Raw genomic sequence first — 21,573 nt, 5'->3', positions numbered from 1 at the left:
GATTTAAAGTTATAAAAATACAATAGCTGAAATAAAGATGTGGAAAATATATGTGCCACATCATTTTCTGGAAAAACAATGTAATTGACGGAATTGAGAGAGAAAGTGTTACGGATTTTGTTTCATCATCTCTCTATATCTATGATTTCCGTTCTATAATTATTAAAATATTTTAATGTGGTCTCTAAAAAAACATATTTATTTTTACGTAATTTATAGCAGTAGAATGATGTAATATATCATACAATAGAAGGTATAAACGACATTTATAGGTATACATCTTGTACGCGTCATAGACATATAGATTCATGCGTGGTCGTGTGTATCTCGATCTTGCGGAGCTGAATACTCATTGCAACACTTCCCATATTTCCGAACGTGTAATTATGATTGATATCAAGTTGCGTTCATATGCCAAACTATAAATATTTTCTTTAAACACAAATTGGAATCATAATATTACAAAAATTATCTGAATTTTAAAATTATTTGAATTCCATAATAATAAAATCTTCATCTTTACTAATACAACTTCAAGTTTAGAAATTGTTCTTTTATTCTAAGAACTTAAATGAATATATGATATACGACATATATAATATATGTGTATGATTATTAATATAAATATAAAGACTCAAAGCATTAACATTCTTCGAACTGTGCCGGAAGTTGCGTGACGATTAGAAGGGATAACTGGACAGTAACATGGGGCGATGCTTCCGTTACAAGTACGATTGGCGTAATGTTTCTTGACACGCGCGTAAGATCTGACATTGAAAAACCGATGGGCAATTTGAATGGTATCGTGTTCAAATCAGCTATAAATTGAAAATTATTTTAAGAAAGTAAGCCATATGAGCCATCAGAATCAGTAATTCTTATAATCCATCGACTTAAATTAATTAATTGTTTTGTTTCAGTACAGATCGATTGACGCAAAATGACGGATACTTTCACGCGGAGATCAATTTAACGCCATTCCAAGATGTACGCCGAGTGGCAAAAGGTGAGTTGATATTTATCGGCTGTGTATCTTGAAAGATTCATCGTGAGTTGTTTTTATATAAAAAAATCGATAGAAAAACGTTTATGAAATTATATGACATCTTGCGTAAAATTGATGGTCTGCAATTATATGGATGTATTTACAAAAATAAATGTATAGAAATATGTATAGAAATATTAATTTTTTATGAAATACTGACAATTGCTTACACAATTAATTTCGAAATAGTATTTCAACAAAACAATATGGCACAATTAATTTTGAAATAATATTTCAACAAACGATATGGCAAATCATCTTAACGGTATATTATTTGCAAAATTAAATTCCGGAAAGAAATTGTTTAATAATTAAAAAAATATTTGAATTGTATTATATTTAAAACATTTAGAAATATAATTGTGCGTGAAAAAATCAAATTAATCGCTGTATATATTTATAAAAATGCATAATTATTTCTAAATTAATAATATAGAAATTTTGCAACATGAAATATTACAACATATTCAGCATGGCTACATTTGAAATAAGGAATTGAGTGTTATTTAATATAATTATAAAATATTTATATCTCGAATTGGATTTGTCTAATTTTTGACCAATATTTAGAAATTTTATTTTGACAAAATTGTCATGGTGAATTATTTTATCACAATTATTGCGAAATTTTCATCAATTTATGATCATCATCATATTATGCCATTGTAGTGCAATTCTACAATTTATTTATTGGAGATATAAAAATAATACTTGCAGATATGGCGTGAATCAAATACCAAGCGTTTTTAAAGTATACGATTATTTTATTAAGGAGAGTCTATATAATCGGAGGTATCGATGACAGTTTTTCGAGCTCGTTAATGTTCATTAAAGGCGATATGATTCCCACTCGTCAACTCGTAAATCGTAAGACAGTCATTTTTGGATTGTCATGGCACAATGTTTACGTGGTCACGACCGCGGTGGGATCTCTCTGCGTGGTCGGAGTCAATGATCTGCGCACACGCAATTGCATTACTGCAGCAGCCACTTTCCAACGCCTCGTCCGGCGGTCTTTCGACGCTTAGTCAACGATCAATCCGCGCGCTGATCGTCTTCGATTTTTTGCAGAATTAAAAAAACTCTTTAGTCTAAAAAAAATGAGTTTTTTTTATAAGGTTGGTGAAGAACTCGAAAGATTGTTAACAGTGATGCATTTAAAAGAGATACGCGGCGTGTATCGACCATCCAAGTGCTTTTTCAAAACTTTTTAAATAAAAAAGATTAAACGATAAAATTAATGAAAAGGACTTTTCTAACGTAATACAAATTGAGATGTTGAAAATTTTCAAATTACAAGTGATTGAAATGCGCTTTCACGAATGAAATCTAATGAAGCTTAATATAACTATGAATAAAATTCGATAGCTCGTTTACTTTCAAAAGCAGTATCTACTACAGCGACAATATTGAGACGAATAAAAAAATTTTGCTATGCGGACGCGTTTGGAATGCATCGCGAGCGAGTTGGCGCAATGGCGGCTTCTCACTTTTACTTCGCTCCCCGAGCATGCAATCGCGGATAATGACCGACGGAATAATTAAGGAAGCATTCCTTACGTCGAGGCGCGAATGTAGCAGAAGGGCATTAATGAAATTGAAACGGATATTAAATAACTGACATTATCGAAAATGAAGACATAAAACCGTAAAGGATTTAACGATCTGTGTCCTTTTATAGCCCGGATATTTTATCTTCTATCCTTTATTAAGAACAATTTTTGAACGAAATGATATTGCGAGTCCATTTCTCTTGTTTTTTTTTTCAAATTTAAGGAATGAAATATTTTAGAAGAGTTACGCGATACCAGGAAATCCGTTTAACTTTGATAAATCAATTCAACGTCGGTACAAAAGGAACAAAAAATAATCGTGTCCCATCTTGCGGTTGCGTTCGCTGCGCTCCGTAATCGACAATTTCTATCGCTCTTCTGCAACTTCTCGCCACGGCCACTAGGCAGAATAGCTTCCCTTCGCGCGTTCCTGCGCCTCCCACCTGTACCTGTACTACCTGTAGTATGTAATATCCGCGCACGTGCATGTATGCGCGCGGTGCGCGCGCGCGTATTTAGCGCGTAATTTATATAAGAAGAGAGGCACGCTTGGTTCCACCCCAAAGCGCTTCGATCCACTGGCGCCGGTAGCTTATGATTTCATCGCGCTTAAGCGGCGTAGCGCGACGCTAGACGGAGCCTAAAATGCATGCAGAGATTCCCGTCGAGAGAGATTGGGAGCTGCCGATAGGTGAGACAATGTGGCGAGAGGAACTCGAGGAACGCGGGGAAAGTGTGAATCCGGTGGCACGATTGGAGCAGGCGCGTCCGATCGGGAAATATGGACCGCTTTCCGGCACGGCCTAATTAGCGTGCCTCAATTAAAATTGCATATACGCCACTGCGTACTCGAGGCAATTGTTGCAGAGAGGGAAGGAAGACCTGCAACTTCCACAGTGCCGCGTCGAACATCCTAGCGTCCGCATCGACCGATCATCTTCGGCCTCGCGAAGAAAAGGAGATCTTTTCCCTTCGAAGAACTTCTTCTTTCGCAAAAAGGTCAATTTTGCGAATCGTCGGATAATCGCAGCGAAAAAGACAGCTAGTAGTGGGACCGAAAGACGACATCACCGGGCACCGTTAATGAATTCCGTGTGTGCAGCACGGACTTTTGCCGACTGACCCAATGAGCTCGATAGACATTTGCTTGGCCTCCTAACTTCTTTAAACCGAATTTAACATGCATGCGACAATGCGGAGCTCGTCAAACGATTTGGGCTACGATCGTTGATCGTGACAGGATTTTGCAATAAGATTTGGTTAGCGCGATTGCTGTAAATAAAGCCGAAATGCACGAGGAAGAGCCGGCTACAGACAAAAGGCGGAAAATAGTACATGGAAGTATGCGTCGGATGGAGACTAACGCTGAAGACTGTGGAGTCTCGACGAACGGGCGATAATTCATCCCGAGACATTCGACAATCTCTCATCGCATTTCAATTGGAAACGAGAAAATTTTATGCGACTTTATTTTACTGACCAATACTTTGCAGCCGAATGAAGCAATTTTCTCGACGTGGATAGATATACTGATATATCTAACTGAAAACTTATTCGGCTGATTTTGTTATTTGCTATCTCTCACTTCGTTTTTTCAATTTCATGCGATAAACAGTATTAAAATCGTGTTATGCACGAGTAACTAAATTTCAAATAAGAGAACAAAGATAATATAATAAATATTAAATATAATAAAATGATGAAATATAAATAATAAATAAACAATGTCAACGTATTTAAGACTGTCTTGAATTAATGAGTCTATGATGAATTATTGATCAATAAATAATTAATATTAATATAAATATGAATTGTAAAATGCAGTTGATATTCGACTCAACAGAGTGATTTGCGAGTGAATCACGTGGTTTTAAACATTTTCTGAACTAACGTCACGTCAATTTTAAGCAGGAATCAAATTTCCGGACGATCTCGCAAGTGAAAAACAGTGTATCGTGTGTGTTGATACCTTGGTGCTCATCCGAGAGAGTTGAGTAGCGGGCATTGACTTGAAACACTATACGCGTTCATCATCCACGACGAGGTTGTTATTTAAATTGAGCGAACTTGAAAGAAAGAAAGAGATATGCAATCGAAACTCAATGTTGCTACAACTGAAGAAAAATGCAATCGTACTGCACGCGATGTTTTTAAAAAAATGAGGGAAGAAGAAAAAGTAAGACATTTATACACGTAATCGTGTATCGTGAATTGGGGGAATAACTGAAACGTCGAGGATAAACATATCCTCTCGTTCTCGTTAAAGATTCATATGTAAATATTTTCGACGGTTGCATTCGATAGAAATGAAGTTTCTGCTTAATTTCTGTGATCATATGGGAACCGATACTTCGAAATGAACACTGAATGAGATCATGCATCTGTAATCACGCGTTTTAGCGCATTGCATGTCACGTCATTTATGTATAATTATATACAAAAATAAACGGAAGAAAATATACATTACTTTTATGAGAAACTTGAAGAAAATCATTCACAGTTTTGCAAACTGTGCGGAGGAAATCCTCCGCAAATGCATAAGTATTATATTTGACATAATTCTTCCGTGTTTCGAAGATGTCCCTTAGCATCAGTGATATTAAATTGCTTGACAATCTAATTTGTGATACTATGTACTTCAACTTTAGTTTAGGACTAATGTATTTTAAAATCGACAAAATCGGTGCGCAGTTTGTTCAAACTGGAACTTCATATTATCGAGTAGCAAGATCTCCTTTGAATTGAATATGGCCTTCTTTGCTGATTTGTTTTAATTATGTTGTTTGATTTTTGTTATTAACACATTCGAAATAACTATGAATATGTGTTCAAAGTTAGTAGAAAGTTAGTAAAATATATAGAGGAACCGAATTGATAATATAGGCGACAACATGATCGGCGACAAAAAAAGTTTCGGGTGAGAGGACAAGTAGTGTGTGATCGTTCTGCACATGAAGTGCGCGACCGATCATCGACATTCCCGACAGCGATGGCCAACATGGACTCGCCGGGACCAAGCACAAAGCAGCAGCAGCAGCAACGGCGACGCTGGTCCATGGGTCGATCATCGACTTCGCGGAGTCACTTTTCACTGCACTCCTCGGAAGCTTTCTACGCGAACGCGGAACCGTTATCCGGCGGTCGCGACGGACGTGCATTGCATAATGCGAGCTGCAGCGGCCCAGACCCAGATTCGAATTCCGCCCTGGATTCCTGCGCGCCGGAAACGGGTACTAGGCAACAATTACGGACTTCTACCCGACAGCCGTCCCGGGACTCGAGTGACCGACGTGCAATCGTCACAAAGAATGACGGCGAGATCTTTTACACGGTTCCGCGCGGTCTGGCGATCTCCAGAAAGGAGATCCTACAGCGCAGATGTATCAAAAACGACGACGATACGGTCCATCCTACGCTAGAGAAGAATCAAGTAGAAAAAAGACCGACAACCTTGCCGTCGATCGGTAGGAGAATTCGTCAGGATACCGAATGCACTACCTCGTTTTTAAAAAGAGTCTCCAGACAGGACATTCTACGACGTCGTGCGAACGTAGAGACGAACTTGCAGTTAAAAGATGTCGCAAAAACAGGTATCCCAAGTTCCAGTCACGTGGCTAAAGAGAATCGCGACATCTCGCGGCCGTCGACTCTGCCGAAGATTTTACACGCCTCAAAGACATCTCGACCAGAGGAGTATTCTTCTTCGAGGACGAGGGAGACTGCAGGAAGGGAAGCACCGATTTATGGAAGGATTCGACGACGGAAAATGTCGCTACCGACTGGCGTCGCGACGTCACGCGACTCTACAACTTCTTCGAGTACTTTGACGAGGTTCTCAAAGACGAGAGCGAGTGGAGAACGCGCCGACACTTTGCGCGACTCTACGACTTCTTCAAATACTTTGACGAAGACGAGGGCGAGTGGAGAATACGTGGACACTTCGACGAAAGTCGTCAGGCACTTGCGAGATCCTGTTCCTAACCCACCCGATTGGTCCAGATGCGCGAACGTCAGTCGTGATGATATTTATGTCAAGGTCACGCGTAAACCGCCTAGGCAAGCTTCTCATGAAGAAAGATTAGAGCCGATGGATAGAACGATGTCCAGGCGTAGAATAATCAACAATGTGGACAATATGGATTCCTTGGAGCGAAGGATGCACCAAGATCGAGATCAGGACGTGGTCAGAGTTAAGCATGACGCCATATTGGTTTCCAAAGCGGACATCGAACGACTGCGTAATTTTAAAACGGAGAGAAACGACGTAAAGACGTCTTGTCGCGTAGATTCCACATGGTCTGCGCGAAAAGATTCAAAAACGGATTCTTGGTCTCGAAATAAGTGTCATCCTAAAGATTCCACGTGGACCAGCGAGAAGCAAGCGAGATGTCGACCAAAGTCGCAGACCGAGTTGCTGACGAAAGAGCAAACGGAAAGTTCGAAAATGGCGATGAAATCAATGACGTTACCTAGCTACGTGAAAATTGGACGGAAAACGTCGACGTCGGGAAATTTACCTGCGCGAAATGTGGACGAGCAGAGAAGAACTTCGACCAGCGGAGTGTTGACGAAACAGAGCAAAGAAAGATCGAATTACGTGAAGAAGACAGCGACGCACATCCCGACGCGTATCCCGATGCACATCAGAACGTTCAGTGATGCGAACAGCGCTCGATCTAACTCTCCAGACACGTCATCCTCGATATTTGGTTTTTGCACCGGAAAGAGGAGACTGCAGCCATTCTCCGCGACGCGTAGATCTCCATCATGGAACTTAAAAACGGTTCGGGATTATTTATAAACTGATCCGAGAAGCTATCATGATCTAATGAATTTTAAATTTTAAAGGACATATACTTGAAAAATTTGTATTAAATTTTACATTTTAACATGTCCCAAACAGTTCACCTAAACTTTTGTGTTAATTTAACATAAGATGAATATGTTAGAAAGTAACACAAACATTACATATAAAAATTAACACAAAAATAACATTTTAACAATTTGAAAATAAATTATGGAAACATATTGATTCAGTAAAATTAATAATATGTTAAATTACACTGTTGGAAAAAATATGATGAATTTAACATAAATCGCATGTCCCAAACGATTCACTCAAATTTTTAAGTTAATTTAACACAAGATGAATATGTTAGAAGGTTACACAAATATTGTGTAAGAAAATAAATATAACAAAAATAAAATAATATCGACACAGTTTGTAAACAAATTGTACACACATTTCTTTTAGTAAAATTAACATTTATGATATGTTAAATTAACCCACATTTATTTATTCATCTTAAAATTTACGTTTTAAAATATTTTATTTTTACGTTATTTATTCACTTACTCGTAAATCGTGTCATTTTGATACTACAAACATTGAATAATAATTTAACATAAAATAATATTATTTGCAGGGTGAATTGGTATGGTTCGACCCCGGTGTCGGCCATGTGCTGCCAGGCGAGGTTCTAGAATACCACAGAGCTGCTAATGTACTTTCGGTCCAAGCGGTGATCGCCGGCAAGGTAAGATACCAATAAGTCCGTTTAGAAAGCGCCTGCATATTAACCGTGCATAATTACGAATAGTAGATGTGCAAGAACTCAATAACTGAGAAAAGATAAGCCAAACGTGCTCTTTCGGTTGGTAAACAGGCCTTTCTATCGACAATAGCTATCTCGACAGTTACCTCTAAGCAACCGATCACTTTGTTTTTTCTGAAAACGACGTCATTCGGACAAGCTTAATTCATATACGATTATCTTCGTTAAGATATTGTCTAAATATTGCATTTCTTATTTTAAATTTATTTATATCATATTTGATTTTCCAAAATCAATTTAAACGTATTTAAAGTTGATTTTATCGTCCAGTTATTAATATTCAAAATTATAATGATTCAATTCTTGTTCTTCGTCAAAATATTTAAATTCTTTATTTTTACTTATATATTTAATTTTTCGAAAAAATATTTAAGTAAAATATTTAAAATTAATTTCACCATTCAATTATTAATATTTAGAAATATAATAATTCAACTGACACTCAGAAAAAAATATTGAAGACAACTTGCGCTTCAACTTGGTTCGACTGTCAAGCGCGATTAAAGCAATCCAAACACCATCAGATCAGGCAGGAATGGAGCAAATGTATACGGTATCCAAGTGATCTGCTCATCGGTTCTTGACTTTCTAGTACGGCCCTCGCGCGTTTGAATTCATTTCATTAGACGAGAACGAGAGGGGAAACTCTTACATCGAGCGCTCACGCCCGCGTCATTCTAGTTTCCACGTTTTTCATTCACTTTTTCATCCTTCGCGCGTGTGTGATTTTCAAGTTCGAGCTTCCGCACGGACCTTGAATCGTGCATCGTCGGTCATCGATCTCTCGGTCGTGGGTGACGCTAGAATTTTGAAAGGAGCTACACATCGGTAAAGTGAAATGATTGACGGACGATTATTTCATACGTGTCGTAGTCTCCATTAACACGAAGTAGCCGCCTCATTATGCAACCGACACCCATCGCAGATCATTTAACAACGTGCCATTTTTCCTGCCCGCCCGTTTTATGTTCTCCGCATTGCATTGTCGTGCACTAGTTGCAGCACTGCACTTCACCAATGTCTTATTATAGATGACGACGTACATTGGCGTAAGGTACACCAATTACTTTAAAAAAGGAACATCTAATTGCGCGCGTGCAATCAAATTTTAGTATTTATAATTCGATTTTATTATTATTCGATTTACATAGGTATTTAAAAAAATGAATGGAATTCTGCATTTTGTAACAGAAATTAGTTCATTCCGTGGAAATTATAAAATTTGATAGAGATTTGTTTTCATCTCAGCTATTACCCGTTTAACATCAAAGTATTTTAAATTTTTTTTTAAAAAAAGGAAAAAAGAAACTTCAAAAATGTATAAATTATAGTTCACATAATTCTTCTAGTTTATCAGGATTACTCTTCGCAAATAGAAAAACTTTGAAAGTGATTCAACATATTTTTTATTTTTTTATATTTGTTGGTAATTTCATTAATTTACCGAAAGTACCTACTTATCGGCGCCAATGGAAGTGCAACTGCAGACAGTATCCAGTTAAGGCTCATTCGCTTCTTATGTGAATTTACACAAATCTTTCTCGGACATTTTCCTTAGAAACCATATCGAGAAGAGATATGGCAAGAACGATTGCAAAATTCGTTTCCGTTGAAAAATCACATTTTTAGACGTTTTTAAACGGATTCTTCGTATTCTTTCTGCGCTATTAGAAATTGGAAAGAAAGTGTCATCGAATAATCACGAGATTCGTGAGTCATCATAAAAATTATACAAATGCATGTTGTTGAGCCGTCGCGACCACTCTGGATCTTCGTGCGGAAAAATGACGTATAATTGCATACAATTATGTGTTTAAGCCGCAAATCTTCACTCTCACCAACTTGAGCGGAGTGAAGCCCAGGCAGGACTTAGGTCAAAATGGTGTGGAGGACATGATTCAGTTGACGTAAGTCACGAAATTATCATGTGTCTACTCCCGTAATTATCATGCACCGACGTGAGACAAATTGAATGAATTGCAGGGATCTGAACGAGGCATCACTATTATGGAACTTGAAGATCCGTTACGACAAGGAATTAATTTACGTACGTTGCATTTGTATTGACTTATATACTTATTCATTCATAGCGTTAACAATTGACTCTAATAATAATTATTTACGATGAAATTTTAGACGTACACGGGAAGCATCCTCGTGGCAGTAAATCCATACAAAATGTTCGACATCTATGGATTAGATCAAGTAAAGCTTTACGAGGGACGAATCCTTGGTACACTTCCACCGTAAGTATTAATTCCTTTATCTTCTTTTTATGAAGGTAGTTTAAAATGAAATTTCCAAAAAAAGTAGTAAAGACTATCTGATTATAGGTATAAGTAAACATATCAATTAAGTAGAAAGAGTAGCTCAAGACTGTTTTATCGATATCAAACAATTTTATTCAGATAAAACATTGATAAAACTTATTTCATTCTCTTAAACTTATTTCGCTTTTAGTTTTGTAAAAATTAGATTGCCTGGTCAACTTATGCCTTAAAAAGACATTTATCATTATATTATCTTTCGTAGGCATTTATTCGCTGTGGGCTCTTCCGCGTACAGTCAAGTGACTGCAGCCAATAACTCCAGTGCCAATCAAGTAGTCGTCATTTCCGGCGAATCTGGGTCGGGAAAGACAGAGTCTACGAAATTAGTGATGCAATATCTCGCGGCTGTTAATCGCGCGCCGAACAATCTCGTCACCGAGCAAATCCTGGAAGCGACGCCTCTCCTAGAGAGCTTCGGAAATGCCAAAACGCCGCGAAACGACAATAGCAGTCGATTTGGGAAATACTTGGAAGTTCACTTCAGGGAGTGAGTAATATCAAAAGAAAATAATTGTAAAAAACAATAAAGTATAAAAAAATTTGTCGATTCTGTTGGTATCGCAAAATAAACAATTTTTCTATTTTTTAGCGGCGCGATCATTGGCGGTAGAATAACGCAATATCTTTTAGAAAAGAGTAGAATAGTAACTCAAGCTTCGGAGGAGAGGAACTATCACGTGTTCTATGAACTTCTAGCTGGACTCGATCAGCAACTCAGGGATAAATACGGCCTGCTTACACCGGACAAGTATTTTTATTTAAATCAGGTGTGTGTTTATGCCAATACGTGACATAAAAAGAAGTTTTTAAGGTATTTTTCAGAGATCTTCATAAATTTAAAATATGAAAAATTTTTTTAAAAATGAAATGTTATGTGAATTTTTTTACCAGAGTAGTTGGTAATATTGTTAAAATAATCAATAAAATTTTTTTGTAATTGTTGAAAACAGGGTGGAAACTGCGAGATCGATGGCAAAAGCGATGTGCAGGATTTCAAGGCGCTCTTGTCGGCCATGCAGGTTCTCGGCTTCTCGTCCGAAGAGCAGGACACAATTTTCCGGATTTTATCCAGCGTATTGCATCTGGGAAACGTATACTTTCACCGGAAACAAATGAGGCATGGCCAGGAAGGCGTGGAAGTCGGTTCCGACGCTGAAATACGCTGGGCGGCGCACCTTCTACAAGTGAATTCCGATGGCATCATCCGAGCTCTCACTACCAAGACGACAGTAAGTTTTCATTTTGGTACATCTCACATTTTAATTCAATTGATATCGAATAGGCATCATGAAGTTTGAAAAGAAAGTTTTTTACATCGTTCGTTCTTTATAAAATTATGTCTGTAATAAACTTATTTTAAACATTCTTATTGTTTTGATCATTGAATGAACAATACATAAATCCGTTTATTTATTATCGTAGGAAGCGAGGAACGAGAGAGTCTTCACTGCTTTAAATATTGATCAAGCCCTCGATGCTAGAGATGCTTTTGCGAAAGCTCTGTATAGTTCGCTCTTTTCATGGCTAGTCGCGCGCGTCAATCATATCGTTTACAAAGGTACAAAACAGACGGCCGCCATTTCGATTCTCGACATCTTTGGCTTCGAAAATTTCACAGAGAACAGTTTCGAGCAATTATGTATTAATTATGCAAACGAAAACCTGCAGTTCTATTTCAACAAGCACATTTTCAAGCTCGAACAACAGGAGTATGCGAAGGAGAAAATCGACTGGACTACTATCAATTACACGGTGAGATTCATTTTGGATGATATCATTACTTTGTAAGATCGAACCGCTAGCATTTTATTATCTTTTACTATCTATTTCGTAGCATGAAACTTTTGCGAATGTCAGCATAAAAGCTTATAAATCTTGAAAATAATTTGATTGCCCGTCTGTCTGCCTCAGGATAATTTACCGGTCATCCATCTGATCGCGAAAAAGCCTGTAGGTATTCTTCACTTGTTGGACGATGAAAGTAACTTCCCTAAAGCGACGGATCTTTCTTTTTTGGAGAAATGCCATTACAATCACGCGTTAAGCGAGTTGTATTCTAGGCCAAGGATGAACTCCGCCGAGTTCGCGATCAGACATTATGCTGGACAGGTCTGGTACAACGTAGAGGGCTTTTTAGATAAGAACAGGGATACCTTGAGACCTGATGTAGTAGAGTTGCTGATCAGCAGCAAGATTTCAGTAAGTTGTCGTCTTATTTATGTTGGATTCTTATAATAAGATGCTTATAATAATTACGATTATAGATGGTCAGCAAGATGTTCCAACATGTCAGAAACACTCATGAAGCTAATAAAACTATGAATAAACCGAATGGCAGATTTGTCACCATGAAACCGAGAACTCCGACTGTTTCGGCTCGATTTCACGACAGCCTTCAGCAACTTTTAGAATCTATGTCTCAGTAAGTATTCAAATGATAAATTTTCTGTGCGATATTAAAAATTGGTGGACGCTGCAAATTATGAGATATTATTTTTAAATTAATTTGATAAAGCTTAGAAGATTTTGATAATATTTCAGAAAATCTAAAATGTCTACAAAGCTTCTTAATTGATATTTTTATTGATTTTTTGGATTTTTTTTTTAATAATTATTACTGCCACAAACAATTTGAATAGTTACTTCTTTTCCAATGCATTTGCAGATGTAATCCGTGGTTTGTTCGTTGTATCAAGCCAAACACTGAGAAAGCTCCAATGAAGTTTGACATGCCTTGCGTGCTTGAACAATTAAGATATACGGGCATGTTGGAGACGATCCGCATCAGAAAAACTGGCTACCCGGTTCGCCTTCTATTCGGACACTTTGTGGATCGGTATCGTTATCTTGTCTCAACGCATTTACCTAGAGGAGCGCCCAATAAGGAGCTTTGTAGAATCATTTTAGACAAAGCAGCTCTGAAAGAGGCACAATCACAGTATCAGCTTGGACTCACACGAGTATTTTTACGCGAATCATTGGAGAGAGCTCTGGAATATAACAGAGCGTTGATTCTGGAGAGAGCAGCTATCACAGTCCAGAGGTATGTGTCAAATTATACAAAAGACAAAAGGATATTTATTACTTTATAATTACATTAATTATATATAATTAATTAATGAATATAATATATTTGAGTTGATTTTCTAAAAGTAAATATGAAATTATTACAGCATTGACGTTACGTTACTTTTAATTAGTGCTTAATGGATTACGATTAAATATCTTACAGAAATCCATCCTTTTCAATTTGCCTAAACCTGTGACTAAATTAACGTGAATAAACGTGTGAATCTTTCCCGAACGTTACTTTAACGATTTCTCTTGCAGATATACGAGAGGATTCTTGGCTCGCAGAAGATTCCTCAATATTTCTCGAAGCACAGTTCTGATACAAGCAGTATATCGTGGTTATCGTGAACGTAAACAGTTCCGTGCGATGAAGAAGGGTGTCCTAATGGCGCAGAAATTGTACAGAGGTAGGAAACAACGAGAGGCATTCAAAATATTAAAAGAGGAGATGACGAAAAGAGCGGAGATCGAGAGAGCCAGTAAAGAGCGAGCGAAGGCAAAGCAACAACGAGAGGAACAGGAGAGGACCTCGCGTGCTGTTGCTGGTGTAAATCATTTGGAGATTCCCGCAGAACTAGCTTTTATTTACAGCAAGCTTGATGGTACGTTGTTTATCAGAATAAATATTAAAATATCATAAAATTTATTAAAATTTTCGAATGTTTCTTTCACAAATTGTTTTTCGAATTTTTAAATATTTTTAAGTATTTTTGTAATACTTAGATTGGCAACCTACACACACCGAGCGGAACCTTCTTAAAGTCGTTGGCCAAGTCATCCCGATAAATTATACGTACAATCTGCCATCCGACATCGATCAGTATCAATTCTCAAAGTTCACCAATATTTATTTCAAGAGTCACATCTTCGGAATGAAACGCGAGCCAATCAAGACACCATTTTTAGCAAAGGCTCGCGATCAGGATTACACGGATTCCTTGATGATCTTTAAGATGATATTGCGTTTTATGAATGAGAGTAATCTTAATGGCAAACGCGAGCAAGCGTTGGGTGACTACATTGTTAATAAAGGTATTGTGAACGAGAAATTGAGGGATGAGATACTATGTCAGTTGGCAAATCAAACCTGGAAAAATGAGAATGACGCCAACAAGGAAAGAGGATGGTTGCTGCTGTCTAATTGTTTGTCAGCATTCCAACCCAGTGCCACGCTCTTTAAGTACCTTCTGAAGTAAGTATTTTTGAGTAAGTAAGTATTTTTCACGAACGATAACTCATTATTTATCTCTAATTAATTATCTCTAATGCTTTATACAGATATGTCTCCGATCATGCCTACGATGGCTACAAAGCTTATTGCCAACGTAAATTGTTGCAAGGCGAAAGAACAGTACACCATATGATGATTAACAATCAACAAACAGTGCATCTGGTACCTAGGAATTATCCACCGTGTGTCTTAGAATGGCGAGCCAACAGAAATCGCGTGAATATGGCGCTCAACGTTGGCTTCTACGACGGTAAATTGCGTTCTCGAATTCGTAAAAATAATTCTATAAAGGATAGTCAAGTCTGCAAAGGCAGATTTTGAATAGAATTATATTTTTAATACAAGTCTTTTTAATACAAAACTATCTATTATTGCCTTGCGTTAATAACATCTTTTATTCACCATATTAAAAGTTACATTAAATGTAAAAGTTTATTAATGACACGTAATTAATGATCTTTTTACACAGAATTTATAATATAATTTATGTCAACGAACTGCTACATATATGACAGAACAAAGTCTGCTAATATGCTCGCCCTAGCAAGCTTGGCAGCAGAAAGCTAAGCAAAAGATTTACAAATCCTGAGATTAATGTGACACATTGCTACAGCTCTGTAGTGAAAATCTGATCGAATTTATTACTAATCTGTCAGCAATTTGCTAGCATTTTGCTGGGAAAGTGTGTTGCCATAAAAATTCTTCATTTGTAACTGATATTAATTTTTTGTTTTATAGGCGAGACAACTACATGCGCGATAGATTCCTGGACGACATGCGAAGAGTTGGCCAATCTCGCGGTTCGGAATCACGGGGTAGAGAATACTGGTTGGACTATTACGCTTTGGAATCAACTGGATGGCCCGGACGCTATCGTGACGGAGACCAATGGCTTTGATTACGTCCTGGATCTAATCTCGGAAATGGAATTGGCACCAGCTTTCCCCGCTGCCAAACATATGTTCTTAGAGCAGCGCAAAAATAGTCTGCCGCCCATAAAAAAACGAGAAGTAAGAGAAACTTAGCGTTGACTTCGATAGAGGAATCTTAGTAAAAATAAACTGTAGAAATGTGGAGTAAAAAAAATTGTTATTAAATTGTTAAATTTTGATTTAAAATAATGTTTTTAGCACGCCCAAGTTATTCGGGAATTAGAACAAGAGATGGAAATTCCTATTCTAAAAACCTTCCAACCTTTGGAAAGGAAATCAGTGCCAAAAGTAGTTGACAAGCCCGTTGAATTGGAGATTCAAGTACCCAGACGGCCGATAGTTCCACCGCCTCAACCACCCGTTACGAAACTACCCGTATGTATTAATTTACTCAATCTTATGATTTTTAATCTGATAAAAGTTTTTCTTATATTTCTTCTATATAATTCTTCATATAATCTTTTCGAATTTCTATATAATTTGTTAACTTTTTAAAAAGTTTTTCCAATTTTTTATGTTACTTAAAACATTTCATTATATTGTTGCTGACGTCATTTTTCTGGAATTCTTTATACATATGAATTCTGAAATATTCTAATAAGTTAAACCAGTTTTCTTTGTGCTGCAAAAAATGTTTAAAATGATAAAAAAAAACCTTTTTTTATTCCTTTCATTCCAATTTACTCAAAATTTTAACGTGCTAGACAAATATTGTATTACTAACGGCATCATGTTCAGCGCGAAAGAATCTTTGGGAAACGTACTATCGCACTTTGGAGAGAAAAAAATGATTTTTATTATTACCTTGCAGATGGAAAAATTTCGCTGAAATTATTCCACGTTTTGGAACACTTTTCAACAATATTTTAACATTTCAAAAAAATTTCATAAAAATTTCGACAAAAATTTTAGATAAATTTCAATTTAATTTTAGCGATTTTTTAGTATGTTGCTGAAAAATTCACTTTTAATGAAATTTCAGTAAATTTTCAGCATGAAAATTTCGCTGAAATGTTCCAAAACGTGGAATAATTTCAGCGAAATTTTTTTTACCAGGATATGTTATTCAACCTAGGGCTGTCTACATAGGTTGAATAATCAAAGTTCTATTGTATTTAATAACTCCATAAATTATTCTCTTATCAATTGTATTTGGAAACGTGATAACAATTTTGTCTGGGTACATACAGATGAGAAAGCAATCGCACGACGTTATTTTGGAGACTACAACGGAAATGGGATTATCGAGAAAATCCGCTTTGAATGACCGCTATTTCGAAAAGGAGAAACAGCGTAGCCGAAGTTTGGACAACCTGCTTCAGTCGGAAGTCGTGCCTTCACCGGTAAAACTTGCCAATCTCGGGCTTTCCTCATCTAAATTGAACGAACGATATCACAGTTTGGAAAGAATCGGTGAGACTCCGGCAGTCAGTAATGTTGAGTACATGACGCGTACTGAGATTACACCAGAGAGGAAGTATAGCAGGGTCACAAGGACGACGGAACCCAACATCGAGGAGGAGGATCTCACGATTGACTTTGAATACCCGGATATTCAGTCTGTTAGTCAAACCGGAAGATCGGAGGATGATAAGAGCTACATAAGGTCACAGACCAGATTCATCAAATCGCAATATCCTGGTAAGTAGCTGAGTAAAAATCATTTCGTTAGCCTATATATCTCGATAGCATAGATCCATTTATATCGGCTGGTGTTTAGAAATTTTTCTTTCTCAGTGTATCAGAAAATTTTATGTTAAATTAATTAGCTATGTGGGCAATTGGATCTTCTCAAATCAAATTTATTATCTTATTTTCTTATCATTTTTCGAAAGATTTTCAAAAATTTTATTACATATGCATTATATTATGACATCAATGATTTCGAATTTGTTTTTTATTCTCTTTATTTAATTCACTGTTGTGTAAGATGTATTTTACACTTCGAGAATTTCCATCGCGGAGAAAGTTGGCAATTACGCAAGCCAATTTTTCCGGATCAATCGATTATTCCCTTCGCATTTACAGGCAAACGTGCGCTGCCGGGAAGCCAGTCTAGTCGCGCTTATATCGAGAAGAGTGAATATGGTGTAAAATCGTCTGCCATGTCCGATACCAGTGAAGCGCCTTCTTTAGCGTCACATGTGAGACGCGTTAGAGTGCCCAGTCAAGCTTCCGACGTGGATCAATTCTTAGATGAGCTTTTTATGCCCGTATTAGATGGCAATCTTGACGAATTATCGGATGCCCGTAGTTTGGCCGCTTCGATAAAAGGTTCATATGATATCAGGCTATCCGACGACCAAACAGTTTCCGAGAATTTGCAAAGAATCGGCAATCGAATTGAGAGAATAGCCACAGTTGATGACTTTGTCGAAGGAATGATGATGAGAAGTAAAGATATGAATATCGATGCCGGTGAATTGTCGAAGAAGATTAAGGGGGGTGGCAATATGGACATTCCTAATCAAAACGCAGCTTTTAATTTCACTCCTATTGCACAGAGCATGATGTCACCACCTATGATGATGCCCATGTTTAACGCTACTCAACAAGTTCCGTCCGCACAGAATACCAGCATGAGTATGGGTGCGAGTTTCATGCCCATTCCGATCTACAGCATGCAGGGACTCAGTTTACCGCAATATCCCAATTCACCGCCTGGCCAAAGCAACGATATGATGGCGTACCAACAGAATTTGCAACGAGCTTTCCTGCAGAGTGCAATGGCGCAAAATATTCAGATACAGCAGCAGCTGTTAGCGCAGAATCAAGCTTTGCAACAGCTCTTAGTCCAGAGCCCACAAAATTCAGGACAGCAACCGGTAAGAAATTAGTAAAGAGAGAGAAAGAAATATAAAAAGAAAAAGACAAAAAATCTGTACATAAAGTTTAATGGTTTATGTGATTAAACAGAATGATTAACGATTGATCTTCTTTTACCGTGATTCAAATTTAATTAGATCACAATTGTTAGACATAATCTGTCTGGAAGAGTTCACTTTTTTTTTCAGACATTTAATTCTTCAAATAATTCTTTGAAAGACTTTTTTAAGAGATGTTATTTGGGCGAATAATATTGACTCCTAAAAATTGAGTCACGATAAATAGATCTGAAGCAAACGTTGCATGTCGAGCACGATCGCGACAGGTTTATCGCAATCGGTACGGCTCATAATCACGTTTCACGGTCACGTGACTATCACTTGATTTAACTCGATGATCTGTCATCGATAACCGAAACCGGCAATATTGCGCGCTTTATGAAAGCTAACTCTTAACGAAATTATCGTCGTTCTGGGCCATCCTATGGGTTTCTGAGCCGCGCCGCGGCATGGGGTGTGTGTTTCCAGAGCACGGTGTTACCCGCTGGCCCCTCAAGCATGAATCTTGTTCCCTCAGCCCCCCCAATCAGTGCCCATATGGGGCCCAATGATTCTATTGGACGCTACTCCAAGGTATCTACTGATTTTAACTAACCTACGCTGTACTTATGGCTTTCCTAGGGCTACGGAAATATCATGTGCATATCGTCTAGCAGAAACTGAAGAAGATATTTGTGGAATTAAGGCTAACCTGATCGAATAATGTCTTATTCATCAAATCTTGTGACTTTTTTTCGAAATACATTTTTTAATCTCGAGTCAATCCTCCTGCAAATTTCATCGCTGTAAATAATTTTCTAAATTGAATACAGATTCCATCTAATCTTTCTTGGATTAGGTTTCATTTAGAGAACCCGACGATGGTGAATTATGGTCAACTGAAAAACGGGGAAGCTCCGTGCTAACTTCCACTCCAAACAATCAACGACAAGAAACGATGACAGTAAAAGCCCAAATTCATCGATCTCAGAGTCCACCAAGAAAGAACGCCGAGACCAACAGGAAGACAAGCACTGATTACGTGCGAAAGCTCAGCGTGGATCGCAAAATAGTAGATAGAAAGGCGTCTTCAGCACAGGCAGACATGAAGAGAACCAATTTAAATAAGAATAACATACAGAGTAACTTTACTAATGTACTCAGCGAACTGAAGAACAGGAAGAGCAGCGTAGACAGCAATCCTTCAAGTTTAAGCAATAACAAAGGTGTTCCTCCACCTCCGCCAATGCCTCCACCTTTGGAGTCTCATGATCCTTCCGAATCTAGACCGTTCCTCGATCCGTATGGTAGAGCGAAGACAGTCCGCATCGGAAAATGGAGGTAAAATTCAACAAACTGATAGTGAATTTAGATGAGAATTTATATGAACAATTGGATAAAGTTAAAATAATAGAGCGAATAAGAGTCAAGCGCTGTAGTTGTATACATAGTAATGTATAAATTAAAATCCATAATATAATGTGGATTGTTATATCATTGTCAAAAAGATAAATTGTGTGTATCATTTACAGCAATTATAAAACCGAGCGAGCTTTTATTGATTTAAAATAATTTTATAAATAAACGACACACATCCAAAGAATTAAGAAAATTGATAGTCAAGAAGATAAAAATAAATGTAAAATGATCACTTACTCTAAAAAGTTGGAAATATAGCATAGAAATATAGAATGTCATTCACTGAATACTAATATTTTATTTTCATGTTGCCTAGGTGGCCACCGCCTAGCGACTCGAACGAGAATCAAGGGCAAGACAGTTTCATAGAATTCAAGATGCGTCAGCAACAGCAGCAACGCAAATTAACGCCGCAGTATCAAGAGTATGATCAAGGCGAAGGCGAAACTACAACGGAAGGTGGCGTTGAGTGGGAAGAATTCGAAATTGAGAACATCGTCAGCAACGAAGATCGATCCGCGATTGCGCAAACGACCGCAGCAAAACATGAGAACGGATATAAAGAAGAAGGAGAAAAGAAGAAAAAGAAATCGAAGTAATTGACATCATACTTCTCTCTTTGCGTTTATATCGGATTTAAAAAAGCAACGAAACTTTTGGATCTTTTCGTAGATCAGCGTTGGAAGTGGGCGCGCAAAGACCATCGCCGGGAAGTATAGGAAAGTTGAAGCTCAGCTCAGAGATGAGGCAGAGGTTGGAGAAGGTAACGGCGAATCATAGTGTAAGATCCACGAAGACGGCTGAGAAACCCGCTCTCCCGCGAGAAGATGGGAAGGTTAAACGGTTGGAAGATAATAGGAAGCTTCTATTAGAACAGCAACTAGGTAATTTAAATAATTTTTTGTGTATTACATCACACAAAGTTCAGAAATGAGACATAAAACTTCTTAAAGATATCTAAAGGTATCTAAAAGGTATTCTTAATCCTATATGTTATTAGTCTTGTGTTAATTTTGAACATGCCTGTTATATTTGTGGATAAAGCCACAAATCATAATCAGTCACATATCAAAGTTAGAAGTAAAAATATATCTATTTATTGATCGAAAAATTGAAATTTTAAGGTGGCAGATGGGACGATTATGCCTCTACTGTTGATGACACTCAAAGCGTTACTTCTAAGGGTACAACTGACATGATGACACAAGCTCAAGTGGTAAGAACACAGATTGAAAGAATGGAACGACCTGTACCGCCCCCACCGCCCATCACGCCGCCGCAGCCACCGAGTCCAAGAGGCGGTAGTATATACAGTAACAGGTAATGACATCACGCAAATTAATTCCTTCAGATGTGACGTTACATTATAATGTAAAGGAGCACGGTAGTGTCACTACGCTTATCTTAGCATCAAGACATTATCGTGTCTTCTGATGTACATCAAATTTAAAAATATTTTCTGTTGAAATTATTTAATTTTATCGACATTATTGAAAATCAGATATATATATA

At 37.4% G+C, this 21,573-nt stretch overlaps 1 protein-coding gene across 1 annotated transcript in view; it reads left to right on the top strand.

Moving 5' to 3' along the window:
• Nucleotides 1–985: 985 nt before the first annotated feature.
• LOC105621601 (unconventional myosin-XV) overlaps nucleotides 986–21,573 on the top strand; it is a 44,771-nt gene continuing 24,183 nt past the window's right edge. The window contains exons 1-24 of the mRNA XM_012203070.1: nucleotides 986–1,006; nucleotides 8,025–8,135; nucleotides 10,032–10,120; nucleotides 10,197–10,260; nucleotides 10,350–10,459; nucleotides 10,746–11,030; nucleotides 11,133–11,310; nucleotides 11,494–11,772; nucleotides 11,966–12,295; nucleotides 12,455–12,742; nucleotides 12,808–12,965; nucleotides 13,209–13,586; nucleotides 13,874–14,217; nucleotides 14,339–14,807; nucleotides 14,894–15,096; nucleotides 15,585–15,856; nucleotides 15,977–16,153; nucleotides 16,969–17,419; nucleotides 17,807–18,603; nucleotides 19,132–19,236; nucleotides 19,502–19,983; nucleotides 20,378–20,656; nucleotides 20,734–20,945; nucleotides 21,186–21,381. Of these exons, the coding sequence (XP_012058460.1) occupies nucleotides 986–1,006; nucleotides 8,025–8,135; nucleotides 10,032–10,120; nucleotides 10,197–10,260; nucleotides 10,350–10,459; nucleotides 10,746–11,030; nucleotides 11,133–11,310; nucleotides 11,494–11,772; nucleotides 11,966–12,295; nucleotides 12,455–12,742; nucleotides 12,808–12,965; nucleotides 13,209–13,586; nucleotides 13,874–14,217; nucleotides 14,339–14,807; nucleotides 14,894–15,096; nucleotides 15,585–15,856; nucleotides 15,977–16,153; nucleotides 16,969–17,419; nucleotides 17,807–18,603; nucleotides 19,132–19,236; nucleotides 19,502–19,983; nucleotides 20,378–20,656; nucleotides 20,734–20,945; nucleotides 21,186–21,381 (6,278 nt within the window). The remainder of the gene's footprint in view (nucleotides 1,007–8,024; nucleotides 8,136–10,031; nucleotides 10,121–10,196; nucleotides 10,261–10,349; nucleotides 10,460–10,745; nucleotides 11,031–11,132; nucleotides 11,311–11,493; nucleotides 11,773–11,965; nucleotides 12,296–12,454; nucleotides 12,743–12,807; nucleotides 12,966–13,208; nucleotides 13,587–13,873; nucleotides 14,218–14,338; nucleotides 14,808–14,893; nucleotides 15,097–15,584; nucleotides 15,857–15,976; nucleotides 16,154–16,968; nucleotides 17,420–17,806; nucleotides 18,604–19,131; nucleotides 19,237–19,501; nucleotides 19,984–20,377; nucleotides 20,657–20,733; nucleotides 20,946–21,185; nucleotides 21,382–21,573) is intronic.

The sequence above is a fragment of the Atta cephalotes genome, assembly GCF_000143395.1.
Source record: "Atta cephalotes unplaced genomic scaffold scaffold00035, whole genome shotgun sequence".
NCBI classification, from domain to species: Eukaryota; Metazoa; Arthropoda; class Insecta; order Hymenoptera; family Formicidae; genus Atta; species Atta cephalotes.
Note: the sequence above shows the minus strand (reverse complement) of the source record. Positions and strands in the feature narration are given on the sequence as shown.